The 17,015-nt window shown below is 49.5% G+C and overlaps 1 protein-coding gene across 5 annotated transcripts in view; it reads left to right on the top strand.

Annotated features, from left to right (window-relative positions):
* Window positions 1-16,246, top strand: part of GATA3 (GATA binding protein 3) — a 28,953-nt gene extending 12,707 nt beyond the window's left edge. For 4 of the 5 annotated variants that reach the window (XM_030321294.1, XM_030321292.2, XM_030321293.1 and 1 more), the window contains exons 4-6: window positions 5,046-5,191; window positions 9,858-9,983; window positions 14,093-16,246. In XM_030321294.1, coding sequence (XP_030177154.1) covers window positions 5,046-5,191; window positions 9,858-9,983; window positions 14,093-14,377 — 557 coding nt within the window. In that variant the 3' untranslated portion in view covers window positions 14,378-16,246. The remainder of the gene's footprint in view (window positions 1-5,045; window positions 5,192-9,857; window positions 9,984-14,092) is intronic. The other variant, XM_030321295.2, reaches the window with a different exon arrangement.
* Window positions 16,247-17,015: the final 769 nt, after the last annotated feature.

Here is a 17,015-nt window from a genome sequence, read left to right on the forward strand (position 1 = left end):
TTCTGCCTGTAACCTTTAGTCCGTTTCCGAGACCAAATGGGAAGCCGAGGGAATAAGTCTTTAGTGTTTAATATGCTGAAACGAAACCTTAGCGAGCACAGGTCCGTCCTGTGACCGCCCCCTCCCCCCTTGGCCTCTGCGGCTGCCTCTTCCTCCAGGCTGAGCTCGGAGGGGGTCCTGCCGACAGGACAGCCCCTCAGACAGACGTGCATGATGAAGGCGTGGGGATATTTGGGTGGGGGTGGTCGGGACCCTGGCAAAAACCGCACACGCATTCTTGGCATGGGAAAGGGGGCTGTCATCCCAACTTCTGGGAGAGAGGGGGGCTCTGCCCTGGGGAAACCGGAAGGCAAATCAGAAGGCAGATGGACCGGCTACCTGAAAGCGGCAACGCAGGCAGGGGCAGGGGGGTGGAGGGCGGGAGGGTGAGGGTGGTGGTGGCAGGAAGGCGTCGTAGGACCTAGTCCTCCCCTGAGCTGAAGCCAGAAGGGGTAGGGAGGACTGAACAACATTCCCCAGGTGTGAGTCTCTTTTGCTTCCTCCGCACATCCTCCCTCAAACGAGCACCCCCTGTCTAAAAGCGCGCTGCGTTTTATTCTCTTGGTGTAGACGCTTGCTGTAGAAAACAAAACAAGACACCTAACCCCCACAAAATATCTTGGCTTTCAAAATAAAATAATCTGTCGCCAGCGTTGCTCGTAACCAAAGAGGCTGAGAGACCTCGGGATTCTCTCCCTTGAGCTTTAACTGTATTTTCAAAAGACGATTTTTTTCAAAGAGGGTTCTGTCTCCTCGGGTGGCTCCGTTTCAGGGATGGGTGTTTCTGTCCTGGCTCCTTCCAACGTCTCACCTCTGCCCTCTATCTATAGAGCTCCTAACATACAAAGACGGGATGAAGATCGCTCGCTCTTTTAGCTCTTTTAGGGGTAGGACGAGCGGTCTTGACACAGGGTTTGCAAAACCCCGGTTTCAGAAACTTCCGAGGGAGGACCCTGGGAGCCCAGTGACCATGAGATCACTTTTCAGGGTTTTTTTTTTTTTTTTTTTTTTTTTTTTTTCCAGGGTGACATTCACTCTGACTGCCTGGGCAGGACTGTCTCTATTTAGTTGATATGTTTTAGCTAATCCAATTATTTTCAGACTGCTGCACGCGACAGTCGCATTGTTTATCCCGCGCCAGGAACTTTAATAGAGTCCGGATGCGGTTAGGCTGACAGAAGAACTCAGACCTGCGTGTTCAGTACATGAAAGTCGGCAGAGGGAGAGGGAGGTAGGCTAGCTGGTGGAGTCTAAGAGAAAGCAAGAGGAAGGGAGACCGGGCGGAGGAAAGTGGCCACGCTGCCTCGCCAGGGGCTGGGCTGGGGTGTGGGGTGGAGGGTTCGACAGAAATGGGGTTCAGCTTTGCTCAGAAAAGCCGGGATTAGGTCAAGGCTTTGAGGACTGATGGCACAGAGAGCAAACCGGTGCATTTTGAGGTTAGCGATGGGATTTTTTTTGTTTGTTGGTTTAAAGTTCTCTTTTCTGGGAGGCGCCAAGTTTTGGGGGCAGGTCGTGGTATCTGAGGCCGGCGTGGTGGTTTGTGTGTGTGTGGGGGGGAGGGGACAGAGCAGAACGACTTTTCCAAGAGCCTCTGGTTTCTCGCCCTCTGCGTCTACACCTTCAGTCTTCCGAGAGTCATTTCCTTTTTCTCTCCCTCTTTCCCCTGAACTTTTGGGGGCGGGTGGGGGAGGGGAAAGAGCCGCAGTTACCCTAGACCAGAACCAGGAGCACCTATGCTCCTATTATTATTATTATTATTGTTATTTTTATCATCTTTTTATATTTTGGGGGAGGAGGGAGAAGACAGAAGACATTGCAATCTGGCTTTTTACTTCCCCCTTTTATCCCTCTCTCACAGTCAGACACCCCAGAGCAGCCCATCTGGGCAGCCAGCAAGCTGGGACTTCCGGGAGTGTGGGAGCGGGAAGGAGGGTTTCCAGACCCTTCTGGGTAAAGGGGGTGTCAGTGGCACACTTCTCTTGAGGATGGAGTTCTCTGGGTTTTAGTGGTTGCTTTTTTTTCTTTTTTTCAAGTCTTCTTCACAAAAGCACTTGCCGAAGGTGGAGACGGGAGAAGGGAGGGTTGTCACCGTTGGGAGAAACGGTTGAACGGTGGTTAGGGCACCTAGTGCTTTTTTAACGCCCGCCCGGGCTGTCAATGCTGGGTCTCCCTCCACAAACAAAAGACCAAGCCTTTTAGCAAAGAGGCCAGTTCTCAGCTGTCCCTACCCTTGTCTGATCTCGGGCATCTGGAAGCCTCTGCACGCACCCCCCCCCCCGCCCCACCCTTCCGTCCAGCCCAGTTTCTCAGGATTTCAGTTGGAGGCCAGGGGGTGTTTGAAAATGGCGGTCGAATGGCAGGAGGCCTCTGTGGTTCTTGTCACCTAAGAGAGAGGTGTCTGTCTGAACGGCTCACACCAGGCAGTGAGCGAGGAGAGGGGAAAGAAAGCAGGAGACAGTCGGGGCCTCCGTGAGGAAAATCGGTTGTTTGGCAACAATGAGAAAGGGGGGAAAAAATAAGAAAAACCCAGACAAGGCAATCGCAAACTTGCGGAGTGAATCAAGACAGAAAATTGCTCTAGTGTGCAGAGCCTCGCTGAAGAGGCAACCGTTGCTCGTGTTTGAAGGTCCCTCTGAAAAGGAAGCTGTCACCCGCCCCACTGCCTGCCAGAGGAAAGGAAACCTGACTGCTCACGTCAGGCTGGGAGATCCCCCAGCCCAGGTGCCTAGGAACGGGGCTGCCCGCCCCACACCAGCCGCAGGGTGACTCCACCCCAGCCCCTGCCCGAGCCCCGGGAAGAAAGGGACAGAAAACGTGGGCACCTGAGAGGCCCCGTCTCGCCAGGTCTCGGGGAGTGGGCCTGGGGGCCGAGCGAGGACCTGTCACCCCAGGTGACAGCCAGACCGCTGTCACCCCAGAAGGGGCCGGCCCAGTGCCTACTTGGGGCCCGTGGCCCACCCGCCCCCTGGCTGGCACCTCCTTGACCACTTGCCCTTTCCTCCTTCCTCCCCGCCTCCCCCTCGCCTGCCCCCGGCCTCTCGAGGCGAGGCTTCTGACCCCAGTGCAAGGTGTCTGGATGTAGTTCAGTCCCCAGCCTTTTTGAGGTCTGGTGGAAATGGTGGACATCTGCCCATGTGCTTCTGGAACACTACTGCCCGTGTTTGTAATAATCTCAGGGGCTCTTGGGAGGCTCTCTGTAGACCTTTTATGGAATCTGGAGGAAAAAAAGTATAGAATTTCTCTTAACTCCTTATGTTTTTTTTTTTGTTTGTTTGTTTTTTCTGCAAAAGGAAAATGGACAAAAACTATTCAGTACCATCGTGAACTCCAATGTCAGGCAAAACCCCTCCATTTCTGAAAGTCTTTTTCCTTTCCCAGAACCTGTCCCTAGAGGGAAAAAAAAAAAACCCACAAAAAACAGGCTTATAGATGTGAACCCCTCCCCCCCCCCCAAGTTCTTCATACTTGGTTTAGGGGTTTCCAAAGGCCAAACAGGTCCCAGAGCCCTCGAGCCAGCCTTGTTCTCCTTGTACAGGGAGCCGGCCAGATTCCCAAGCAGCCTGCCCGGTTTTCCTCCTCCACCCTGTCTCCCTGGTGGTTTGGAGTTAGCCGATTAATCTCCTAAAAGGAAACAACCTTTGGGGGCTCATCTTTCTCCCCTTCCTTCCTCCCAAACCTGCCCCCTGGCGCCTCCAGAGAAAGTCCCCTAGAGAGACCAGCTCTGGTGGGGCCCAAGGCTCCTGCCGGCCCTGGGGGGGGGGGGTCGGAGGGTGGGGGGGGCGGAGTGGGGGTGAGGGGGCTTCTCCCGGTCTGGGGTGTGGCCTGCGGAGCCACTGGTCCACACCTGGCCTCGGAGGATGAGGCCCCCCCAAGAGCTGGGCAGGTTCTCCTAGAAACTGCCTCCCCTTCCTTCTCCCGAAGAAGTTGCAAAGAAATCAGGGACTGGACTCTCCCCTGTGGTCCTCAAGTGCCGTTTTGAGGGAGTCTCTCCAGCAGCTTTCCCTCCGGAGATGGGTCTGGGTCACTCTCCCTGGCCCTTGAGTGAACCGGCCTGGCCGGTTTTTTTGTTTATTTTGTTTATTTGTTTTTTTGGAAAAAGGGCAACTGTAGAGAGGTCTAGGTTAAGGAGCCGACCAGGAGCCCCCCCCACCCCATTTTTCCTTAACTGGCCTGTTCTGATCTTGCCCCTCACGCTGCTCTCCTCCCGCCAACGTCTCCTGGGACCTTGCCTGCAGATTGCACTGTTTCCAACACCTCCTGGCCTGGTCCAGCTGGGGTCACACTTACCCTTCAGTCTCTGGCACAGTGGCTGGAAAATTCTAGAAAACCTTGGCCTTTTCTGGAGAGAAAAAAGATGATGGGAGAAATGAGTGGATCCCGCTGGGTCTTCATCTATTACTTGCCAGCCAGGGACGTTTGCAGTTTTACTGGAAGTAAAATCTAAAGCCTGGGGTCCTAAAATCAATCAGCCGATTGATCGATCTATTCATCTATTTATTATCTGTTTATCTATCTCGCCATTGATTACTCTTTCCTTTTCCACCACCGTCCTAATCTCCGTGGTCGAATCAATCTGCGGAGACAGACCCGGCGATGATAACGAGGCACCTTTATTTTCCTTTGAAGGAAATGAGTGGAATGTTTTGCTCTGCCGTTGCCCAGGCCTCAGAATTTTCTCAGGGAACTATTTCCAGTTCAAATCTGCCTTCCTCCTTGGCTGTGCCTGATCTTCCTCGTCAAGTCAGGCAGCCCCAGAGCAAGGTCCTGCTGCCTTTTCTTCGTGTGTCCCTTCTTGGGGCCAGAGCTGAATGTGGACGGGGCCACACGGTGACCCTTGTCCACTTGGGAGCCACCTGGAGGGAGGTGGGGGTAGGAAAGTTTCCTAAAGGAGGGAGAAGAGAGAAAGTTCTTGATTCTACTTTCCTTCCCTCGTTCCGAGGGAGCGCTGTCAGCTTTTTCTGTGTGTTTTTCCTCCATAAGTGACTTATGTGTGATCTTGTTTCCAGAAGGCAGGGAGTGCGTTAACTGTGGGGCCACCTCCACCCCGCTGTGGCGACGTGACGGGACCGGGCACTACCTGTGCAACGCCTGTGGGCTCTACCACAAAATGAACGGACAGAACCGACCCCTCATCAAGCCCAAGCGAAGGCTGGTGAGTCCCCCCAGAGAAGCACTGATCTAACACTAACCATTGTGTGTTGTTAATTTCCTCTCTTCAGGAAGGAGAGCTTTCTGCAGGAAATTGGCAGGACAGCTCAAAATCATGTCAGCTTGCTTGGGATAGTTTTGTTGGTTTTTTTTTCCCCCTCCCCTTTTCTTTTCTCAAGTTAGACGTACAGAAAACCTCTCCCTCTTTTTCGTCTTGACAATTCCTAAGTCCCTTACCAAATTTTTAAGGATGCTGGCTTTCTGGTGATCGAATCCCTAATGTATTTACATGAGAGCTTTAACGGGACGCGAGCAAGCGATGTAAGATTCGCGGATAATCACTGTGACAGGTAGGACGCAGACGGAATGTTCCAGCCACCATCTGGGACGTGTCCCTAAGTGCCAGGGCTCCTAGTGAGCACGGTCTCAGTGCGCTTCCTTCGTGCCGTGGATGAGTCTCATGAGCCCATGCTTGAAGATTGATGGGGCCAATTAACTGAGTTTCGTGAGCAGCGGCCAGTGAATCTGGCAGAGTTTGCCTTCTTCCGTGGTCTTGAGAATTGAGAACTTGCCACAGCTAATTCCTTTGGGAAAAACTTGTGTGATTCCTGTCCTGCCTCTTGGTCTCCTGTCTGCTGCATTTGGTCTTAGTTTCCCTTTGAACTCCTGTCGGTAGGGTGAGGGTTTTTGATCCCTGCTTCTTTCTTTCTTAAATGTCTCGACCTTTAGGAATAATACTCAAGGAAACCTGGCACCACCAAACATTTATAAAGAAAATCAACAGAAGTTCATTTGTAAGCTTGTCTTTGGTACCTCAGGCTCGGATTGAGTACCAAGTGTAGGCAACAGACAAATAAAAGCAGGCTTGGCAAATGACAACCCTAACCACAGTCAAGAGATCAAAATGCTTTTTGTGGTGATGACATTCACCAAGCAGAGAGGGGAGGAGGGGAATTTCCCCACGCAGATTAATGGATAAAGGTAGCATCCATTAAATTCTAAGGGTGTGTGTGTGTGTGTGTGTGTGTGTGTGTGTGTCTATGTGTGTGTGTGTGTGTGTGTGTGTGTGTGTGTGTGTGGTGATGGAGGGGGGGTACAAATCTTCTGTATTCTTTTCAAAGAATTATTTGTCATCTCCATCAGATTTTAGTGCAACTCAACACCTTTCGCATCCTTTTCAGAAGGAAAAACTTTCTAGGGATGGAAGTGCCCACGTGACTTTAATTTTTGGCGATCTGTGGTCTCTAAGCTTTATTCCTTCTGATCTTTGCCCCGTTCGCCAGCCTTTCTCAACCTCCCCCTGCTTGTCCCCATGCACTTGGGTTTTTCTTTTTTTTTTTTTTTTCCTTTCTCTCATGTGCAAAGCTAACTTCCTAGGAAAAAGCTGCCGGATATCTGAGCACTGGAGATAACTCATAAACAACAACTCAGCTTCCCCAACCTAAACATCAAGATGTTTGAACATATCAGAACAAGACGTGTTTGAAAAAAAAAATGGCTGGAGGTGTTAGCACAGAATGAATATGATCGCACCACAAAAGAATGTTCTGAATCACTCAAAACCTGGCCTTAGTAAGAAAAAAAAAAAAGAAAGAAAGAAAGAAAGAAAGAAAGAAAGAAAGAAAGAAAAAAAGTAAGAAAGAAAAAAAGAAAGAGAGGAAAAGAAACATAACTAACAACAAAAACTTTCTTGTTCAAATAAGTCATGGTACCATCAGCATAACTGGACTTTTTTTCTAAGGTAAAAAAATAAAGAAGGAAAAAGAGGGTGTAAAGTCTCAGACGATGGGCTGAATGATGAGTGAGAGTGCATTTGACATTTTCTTGGGGTTTCTACTGTCTGGGCAGATTGCATAGGAAGGCTCTATGTGCATTTTATAGACGTGTGTCTTCATTCATCTTTCATAAGTCTCCAGAACTCTGAGTAATAATTTCTTTTCATTCCGGAGTTCATTGGCTGTCACATTTCAAGTGTCTTTTCTTTCTTACTCATCTGTTCTGGGTGGTTTTACATTTTTAGTTCCATAGAATTCATTTGCTCCAGAGAGCGACTCAGAGCAAGCGCATTCAGGATAGAGAGCTATTTTTTTTCCCCCGTCCTTAGATGTATTTGACTTCTGAGTACCTAGAACTTTCTTTGTCTTCTTTCCTATAATGCCTGTTCCTTCGTGCCAGTGCCGTGTCTCCGGTTTGCTATTTTTGCTTTGCACATTTGCAGATTCAATGCAGAACACCCAGCCCATCCTGGAGTTAGTTCTTATGCGTGATGCCTGTCTAACACTGAATACACTCCAGCAGGAAAGAGAAGAGATGACTGCAGAGAAGATCCATACGATATTTTTTTCTTCGTGTTGCCAGGTTTTCGGTGTGTCTGAGGGCTCGCTGAGTAGTTTGCTTTATTAATGTACTTTGTCTCCTGCTAGTGAACCAAACACTGTGGCTTTTAGAGGGTCTGTATAAATTCGCCTAGAGTCTGTGGATCAGAGACGTGTTCTGAGGCTGCTTGTATTTATGTGACTGTCACTATACGGGGAGGGACTAACACCAGGAACCTCATCGTCTGGAGCTTGAATTTGACCGGCTGGTAGTGTGTGCTTGGAGTACACATTTAAAGTTGCTGAGCTGGGAAATCTGGTGCCTGGGTAGATATTAATCTACTGTATCTGAGTATCTCTTTTAAAGAAGAAAGTACAGGAAGATAGTAATAATCACACGATAACATCATTGTCAGAATCATTAAGCGCTGATTTTGTGTATCATTTTCTTCCCAAGAGCATGCGAGTGAAAGTTATATGCGTCTCAGCTTAGCACATTTCATCAAGGCAGGTGGGCATGGGCATCTAGAGGAGGTCAGGACTACGGTGAATTATTCCAAAACGGGCAGCCGGAAAGTAGAACTTTTTTACTTATGACAGATGAGAGCTGTTTTTTTTTTTTTAAGTTATTAAAAAAAATTTTTTTAATGTTTATTTATTTTTGAGAGAGAAAGCCAGGCAGTGAGTGGGGGAGGGGCAGAGAGAAAGGGAGACACAGAATCCGAAGCAGGCTCCAGGCTCCCAGCTGTCAGCACAGAGCCCGACGTGGGGCTCGAACTCACGAACCGTGAGATCGTGACCTGAGCCGAAGTCGGACGCTTCACCGACAGAGCCGCCCAGGCGCCCTGAGAACTATTTTTAATTCCCAGTTTTTTAGAACACAGAAAATAAAGAATTACCGAAAAAAAAATCTAAAAAACAAACAAAACCCATGACCCTGCTATGGAAGCTTCCAGGAAGAGGAGCACGTCTGTGGGACAATTTAGTGGTGTTAAAGGAGGGGAGTCAGTCGGGTTAATTGAGAATTTCCACCAGGGTTCCCATATCTGGCAAGTGCCTAACTTTTTACTTGATAAAATATTGATGGAAAAGCACACCACGATCCCTATGTTCCAGGCTTTTATAAACATGCCAGAACTTTCTTGATCACAGATAGCTGAATTCTTGTTCTTTCTCTTGCTTTTGATAATATATTTGAGTCCAGAGCAGGGAACACTTCTGCAGTTAAAACTTTCTGTTTATATCGGGGGATGAGGGGTTGACAGCAAAGGTAATAGGTCCAACTTCATTTTCTCTGGAAACTTTTTGAGTTAAAAAAAAAATTTTTTTTTAAAGCACGGACGTCGAGAATAGCACCCTTGTAAATTTACGTGCATCAAAAAGCGAAAGAAAAATCTCCCTCTTCGAGGAAATGAAGGCAGTGACACAACCGAATAATTAAAATTCAAGCTGAGTCTGACATCTGACCTACAACTATTCTGCCCTGTGAGCAGCGAGTAGGAAATACCTAATTTCACGAAGGTGAAATGAAACGAGAGCTGGGCAGGGAGGTGTTCTGTTGATGAGCCGAATTCTTCGTGCTTTTCAGTTTGTCTCGTGAGCTGGAAGCCAGCTAAGGGGAGTGAGGGTGGCAGTCACCAGGAGTGACCCGGCCTGGAAGGATGGGCCGGTGCCGGTTTGAGGCTTGGGCGTCGTGCTTGGTGCTTCCTAAGAGGGCAGGTCCTGTGAGCTCCACACGTGCACACGCACACACACACACGCGGACACTCTCCTACTGTGCTGGCCCTCTGTTCTCTTTCTCATCCAGAATTTCTTCGTTTGGGATCTGTCAAGCGCTCTCGATGTTTGGGCTTCCTCTTCTTGTGCTGTTCGTGCGTTGTGATGGGCCAATCGCCTCGTGGAGAATTGAGAATTGCTATTTTCACAGTTGCCCTTGACAAAGAGCCTCCCCCCCCCCACCCAAGAGCCCGGTACCAAAACGAATCAGGTGAATTCCGCGTCGCCACCCATAAAACTTAAACATCTGGCGACCAGGGAGGTGGCGTGGGCTCTCGGACCCTCTGGACCCCAGCCTGGGGAGCGGCAGGCTACGCCCTGACCACCGGACCACGGTCTGACCTGCTCTCGTCCAGCGATCACCTGTAGTTTTCTTCTTGAGTCAGCTTTTGGGGGTCTTTGTTGTTTTCATGGGGGCCACTTATAGGTTTGATTTCGGTGACAATGACAATTTTTTCTTTTCTTTTCCTTTTTTTTTTTTTTTTTTTTTTTAAGTCTGTCTCCGTAGTTCTGAAAACACATTTAACATCTGGTTTGATTTTACCCTCCCTCTCCCTCCCTCTCCGCCCCTACTCCCAGTCGGCAGCGAGAAGAGCGGGGACGTCCTGTGCAAACTGTCAGACCACCACTACCACTCTCTGGAGAAGAAATGCCAACGGAGACCCCGTCTGCAACGCCTGTGGGCTGTACTACAAACTACACAATGTAAGTGTCACGGGGCCGGGACCGGCGGCCGGCCTGGGAGGGGGTGCGCCCAGGAGACACCGTCACCCGCCGCAGGCTTCCTTCTGCATTTGATGGCCGTCCTCTGGGCCCAGCAACAGGCCTCAGGTGAACAGTGCAAGAGGGAAGCGACTTGGCACAACGCGGCCGTGCGGAGGCCGGAGAGCTTGGGGCAGAGAACGACGCGGGTCCCCCAGGTCGGTGTGGACGATGCTGTGCGATGCAGGGCCCCGCTCCGGGCCCGCTCCGGGCTTCCCCGTCCTCCCTTGGGAAAACAGTGATAGTGTGGTGTTCCTGAGAGTTTCAACTTTTTTGCGAGAGAGAGAGAGAGAGAGAGGGCACGCAAGAAAGTGTGATGCGTGGCACAGGAAGTCTTCAGACAGAGGACAGTTCGGCGACTCAAAGGGGCAGAAGCCTCTTCACCTCTGTGGTGAATTTTAAGTGGATTCTCAGCCGCAAAGACGTGGAATGAAGCGTCTGCGAGATGTGGCCAAGGTGTCTGTCCTAAGCAGCAGAGAACGGAGGGAAGCAGTGGAGTGAGGTTATCCAGAGAGCAGGGTTGAAAGAAACCCTCGTTTCCTCTTCTGTGTCGTGTGAGCAGAGTGAGCAGAGTTGCCCGTCAGTCACCTGGGCTCCGCTGGGTCATTTCTGGTCTTTTCACTGGGGGTCCTCCCGGTTTGCGATATGTTTACGTTAAAAAAAAAAAAAAAAAATCCTGGATTTTTTTTTTTTTTTTTTTTCCTGAAATAACTCCAGCTGACAGGCCATGACCTAATGAGGCTTGAGGTTCAATTATTCCCAGAGGAAGAAGGACCATTTCTCTCTCTCTGGCTCTCTCTCACTGTCCTCTTTTGCTCTGATTCTCCTAAAGCATCTTTGCCGGTGTGACTTTGGCGGAGGCCACGGCGGTGCGGGGAGAAGGCGGGCGTCTTGCTCAGGGCCGTTTCCGTGGCACGTTCACCCTAGCTGGGAGTCGGGAGGAAGTTCTTCTGCTTAGAGTTTTGCAGTCCCAGAGAGCTTCTCAGGGTGGTCCCGGCATCCCGGTCCCTTTTTGCCTCTTGGGAATAAGCTTCTGCGATTTCCCAGGGACCCCGCAACCCTCATGTGTCTGTCTGCCTTTGGTGTCATCCCCTCCTGACTTGGTCCCCGTGCAACGCCCAGCCCAGCGGAACTGGCCTTTCTAGTTCTTGTATCTCAGATCCTCCGAATGCCGTGTATACCTGTTTATCAGCAATGAAACCCTAGTTCCGTTTTCACTTTGGGGACTCACTTGCTCACTGCAGTGGAGATAAAAAACAGATTTGTGATTAAAATCTGGAAGGTTCGGGGCATCAGAGTTTATGGGCTAGCCAGTCATCAGCCCAGCCTCTCCGGTTGCTTTTGGCTGTAACTCATGGTTTTCAAAGAACTTTCAAGTTACTTGATTACCTTTGAGCCTCAGGTAGTCCCATGATGTAGACAGGGCAGAAATTATTCTATTTCCGTTGTACTTGAAGAAGTTATGACTCAGAGAATCAAGTGTTTTGTGCAAACGGACATGGCTGATGGAACGGAAGAGCCGGGCAGGACCGATTTCCGAGCAGCACAGGCCTTCCGGGGAGGTCAGTGGCGTCAGGACTGATAGGGACCAGTGGAAAGTGAACACTTTCTCAGTTCAGGATGTGCCAGGAGTTTGGTTCAAAGCAAGGAATTGTCTTCCCTATTCCCAGAGGAGCCCGGGAACGATGGGAAGTTACCCGGCTCTAAATTTCTCTGACGACTTAGCCACGATGAGATACGGGCTCAGTTGTGTCCAGTCTAAACGAAGTTCTGAAGGAGATCGATTTCTCATCAACTCAAAGAACAGTCAGGGAACCCTCTTTGCTGCTCCCTCCTGGGAGAGAAACTTGCTCCCCTGGCCGGCGTGGTTTTTCTGTCTTCGCTGGTTTAGCAAGACCTCACAGAAGGAGGCAATTGATGTGTATTTAACGACAGGAGATTATAATGTATTAACGTTCTCATCACATCATGTTTTGTTATGCCCACCTGGATACCTGTATATGTTTATGTATAGTTCCTTTCCTCTTATCTAGGTGTTTTGATAACTACCTATCTCAGGATCAGTGTCTCTAGGTGGCGTTGAGACTAGTTATCTGGGTCTGTGCTGCTATCTGGGTAACTAGATATTATATTTAGATATCTGGCTGTGTATATCTAGATACCGGGTAAAGAGCTGTGTGTCTAGACATTATCTTGGGGGAAGATTCGATGTGACAATAGATTCCTATCACCTCTGTAGTCTGTGTCTTTATCTTGATTGTCGCTTTGAAGAAGGAACCCTGAGATGTGCTTTTGGCAGTGACCTTTTAGCTCCTCTGCCTTCCTGGTGCGAGGGGGGATTGGGTCTCAGCTCCGGCATGTGGCTCTCTGCCCCTCTTCAGGGTGACCTCTCCCAGCTCAGCCTCGGGAAGCTGTGTGTCTACTGCTTCCAGAAACTTGGTTGACCGCCTCTCTCTCTCGACGGCTGGAGTCTCTCTTCCTGAAATTGCCCTTTCTAGCTTTGGGAGCGGACAGGTAGATCCTAGAGCCATGAGAGCACGAGGGAGCCTCTTGTCTTTCTCCCCCTCGAGGGCCCGGGTGGAAGATGACACTTGTCCCTGCAGAGTCAGCAACGACCGAGACCCTGACATCGCCTCCTTGAGTTGTTTTGCCACATCCCGACGACGTGTGGCCAGATGTGTGGTCCGCTGTGTGGGGCAGCTGTTTGCAATTGAGTTTAATCCCATTCTGACTCCTTGTGGGGAGCGGTCTCTGATGCTTTGTAAAGTCCCCTGTCTTGATTCTGTCTCCCCCACCGGGAAAATGTATTTTGAAAACAAAACAGACAGAAGCTTCTCGAAAAGAGAGAGAATGGCATGCCGCCTCGGGTGCCGCAGACTAGCTGAAGACCTTTGGGGTAGGGCCTTGCCTGTCTCTTTCCTGGAGCTCGCTCCTGCTGCACAATTTCCAGGACGAGGGTGCCCGCATGCCGGCCCAGCACTGCGCGCCCCAAAGTGGTCGTCGAGTCCTTGGTGACGGGCTGGGGGGCCGTTGGTCTAGTAGCAGTGCACAGTCAGAACCGGGCGGGAATTGCAACTTTCAGTCATCAAAGTTGCTGTGACAGGGGCAAGAGACTACCTTGTGGAGAGACCCCCTGCGGTAAAACACCACCCCAGAGCCTTCAGGTTCCAGGGGAAGATCTTACAGCGCCTCTTACTGCGATAAAGCCGGGCAGGAGAGAGGCAACCAAAAATTACTTTGAACAGGGGTGCGACGCTAGTCTGTCAGGGCAGACAGACCTACACCCTTAAGGTCGATTGCGTTGGCTGTGGTTTTATGGTCGCAGCACAGATGTTGGAGAAGGAGACAAGATGTTATTTCCCTCTTGAAGATTCCCCAGGTGCCTCCACGCTCATGAAATGTTCTAAGGAGATTCTAAGGAAATAAGACCAGTTATTGTATTTTTGATACCAGAGAAATGCAGTCCTAGTGGGTGGGTCTCTAGAATACGGTCCCTGGGAACGCAGAGTTTCCCAAGGCAGATTCTCCTCCAAGTCACTGATGTGGACAAACTTAAATAACACCCGGGGCACCTGGGTGGCTCAGTTGGTTGAGCATCCGACTTCGGCCCAGGTCATGATCTTATGGTTCGTGAGTTTAAGCCCCACATTGGGCTCTGTGCCGACAGCTCGGAGCCTGAAGCCTGCTTCAGATTCTGTGTCCCCCTCTCTCTCTGCCCCTCCCCCGCTCACGCTCTGTCTCTCTTTCAAAAATAAATAAACATTAAAAAAATAACCAAACCCGTAAATAACACCCTCTGCCTGGAACACCTTACCCCTGGTCTCTTGGTTTCTGAGGCTGACCGTCAGTGCTCCTCCACAGACTGGATCTGCGTGACTCCTGGTCCCTGGGAAGGAGACAGGAAGGGGTGGGGGGAGGAGGGGGCCCGGCTGCAAGCAAGACCCCTGGTGTGGGGCAGTCAGAGCAGCCGTGTGGAGGTGTGAAAGCCTGTGTGCCCTTTCAGAGCCAGCCAGAAAGTGTAAAAAAAAAAAAAAAAATTGATCTTTGTTTAGATTAACAGACCCCTGACTATGAAGAAGGAAGGCATCCAGACCAGAAACCGGAAAATGTCTAGCAAATCCAAAAAGTGCAAGAAGGCACATGACACGCTGGAGGACTTCCCCAAGAGCAGCTCGTTCAACCCGGCCGCACTCTCCAGACACATGTCCTCTCTCAGCCACATCTCCCCGTTCAGCCACTCCAGCCACATGCTGACCACCCCGACGCCCATGCACCCGCCGTCCAGCCTCTCCTTCGGACCTCACCACCCGTCCAGTATGGTCACCGCCATGGGTTAGAGTCCCTGCTCGATGCTTCAAGGCCTCCGGGCGAGAGTCCTTCCAGCCCCTTCTACGTGCGTTTTTGCAGGAGCAGTATCATGAAGCTGAGATCCGATGGATACCCGTGTTTTGAAGGCACAAAGCAAAATGACGTCTGCCACTTTCTCAGAGGCGCTCGCTGTGGCCTCTGTGCTCTCAGTCACTGAATCTGGATCCCATTTGTGAATAAGCCATTCAGACTCATCTTCCCTATTGAACAGGGTCTCTCTAGTGCTGTGAAAACAAACAAACGAGCAAGCAACTGAGCTGAACGTTGCATATAACTTATATTGTGAGAAATACTGTACGTTTGAAGAAGACGTTACGGCATCCGGGGAGCTGTAAGAAAGGCATGAAGGACGCCAAGAATTTTAAGGAATACGGGGAAATCAAGTGTGGAAATGGAGAAGAAACTAGGTCTGATATTCAAATGGACAAACGGCCAGTGTTGTTCCTTTCACTGGCCATAGTTGTTTGATGCATTAAAAGAAAAACAAAAAAAAAAAAAAAAAAAAAAAAGGAAAAAAAACAACAACAAAAAAAAGAAAAAAGTCGTAGGCAAATCATTTGTTCAAAGCCGTGGGCCTCTCTGTATAGGAGAGTCTGTGAGTCCCAGGCAATCAGTGTTACCACTCGCACGATGCCGTAGAGGGGCTCAGCAAGCCTTTTCCGGGCCCACACGCTTTGTGAACAAGTCCCTTGTAATTGTTGTTTGTATGTATAATTCAAAGCACCAAAATAAGAAAAGATGTAGATTTATTTCATCATATTATACAGACTGAATTGTTGTACAAATTTATTTACTGCTAGTGTTAAGAACTACTTTTTGTTTTAATATTTTCCTTCTTTCTCCAGTTTTTTTTTTTTTTTTTTTGGTTGAATAAACTAGACGATGTTCAGTTGACCTGAGGCGGCTGTGCTCCGGAGGGTCTATTTTACATTTTGTTCCTTGATGATATTTATTAAATAGCTTCTAAGGGCACAGCAGCATCCGGCCCCTCCCTCCCGCACCCCCGCAGCCTGTGCTATGAGGGTAGCAGGTGTATGAGCTACCGACGTGCATGTCAGCGACTTGGGCTGGACAGACCGGGTCCTGAGAGCGGCCTGCCTGATTGTTAGCTCCCTGTTGTGTTCTGTGTTAGTGATCACTGCCTTTCATCCAGTCTGTTGGGATAATAATATAAAAGTACACAATAAAGTGAAAATATTTTGAAAACAACCAAGTAACATCGTATCAAAGTGGTGGCCAAGCTCTTCTAGAATCTGGTAGCTCTCGCTAATTTAAACACAAAACCCAAACGTGTTAAGTTAGTGGCTAAGGACATCATGCAAACCTCAGATAGTCAACAGGTATTCCTTTGGGAGGCTGGGCGTCTTCAGAGGTCTCTGTGCAGCCCAGAGGCTTTCTCGGGGAGTGGGGTAGGGGGGGCCGGACTACCTTCTGTGTCCCCTAGTGCGCTGCGGCCCTTCCTGCTGGCCCACAGGGCCTCGGGCGCCTCGCAGGAGCAGTGGGAAGATTAATTCGCGGAGATGCACCAGCGGACTACAGCTGATGGATTCCTCATGCTTCTCTGCAAGATGTGACGACGCGGGGCCGGTGCTTGAGTTCATCTCTGTTTTCCTTTCCTACTGTTGAATAACACCACAGTGGAGGGTTTATTGGCATGTTTGCGGAACACGAAAATAACCGTTTTTTGTAACTTACGCTGTATAGTTTCCTTTTACTCTGTTGGCAGAATGTGTAACCATGGCACACATTTTAAAATCTCTGTTAATCGCCTCTCTGCTTTCTTAGCAAATATTTTAAACCTAAGGCTAAATGTTGAAATAAAGGAGTTAGAGACCTACTGAGCTGCAAACTGGAGATCTTACTGGCTCCTGATTAATGACCCGCACTCGGGACGTTGTTTTCAGCCACTTTTGAAGCACCGAGGGCTCCCATCGTCATCAATTGCCGTATTAAATTCGGGAGATTTTCTTGTGTGGTTCCAATGCCTCAAGACCTGCCACCTCTTTTCTTCGTGAACAGATTTGAGTCCGTGCTCTTTCACCTTAAGAAGAGAGAGTTCAAATTCTTGACATTCTTGGGGCGGGATGGGGGGTGGGTGGGGGCGGTGCGCGCACACACACACGTAGAAAAATCCCAAACTCAGGACGCACACAGCCACGTTGTGTGTTGGGTACTGTGGGGACTCTGGCATCTTTGAGCCTACTTCTTCAGAGAAGTGTCCTTTTGTCATTCTGTCCATTGATTGAACCTGCTAAGAAATTGCTAGAAGATGGTGTGACAGATCTAAAACATACTGATAACGATGATTCGGTTACTTTTTTGGAGCATTGTCATGTGTTTTCATGGTTTTGTTCTTTTTTTTTTTTCTTTTGACTTCACGTAGAATCAGTAGAAGGCACAATAGAAGAGCAGTGTGAGAGAGGGTTTAGTCTAGGAAAACAGAACGAGATTGGGGAGCCAAAATATTGCTGGAATCTTTTTGAGGAAACTGTCGTCCCTAATTAATTTTCAACCTGTTTGACCTCACTTTTGAAATAGTTACCTTCGCTTCTCCCTACGAGGTTAGGTGTGAAATACATGTGCAAATTTGGACGGTTTCTTAAAACC

The sequence above is a fragment of the Lynx canadensis genome, chromosome B4 (assembly GCF_007474595.2).
Source record: "Lynx canadensis isolate LIC74 chromosome B4, mLynCan4.pri.v2, whole genome shotgun sequence".
Lineage (NCBI taxonomy): Eukaryota > Metazoa > Chordata > Mammalia > Carnivora > Felidae > Lynx > Lynx canadensis.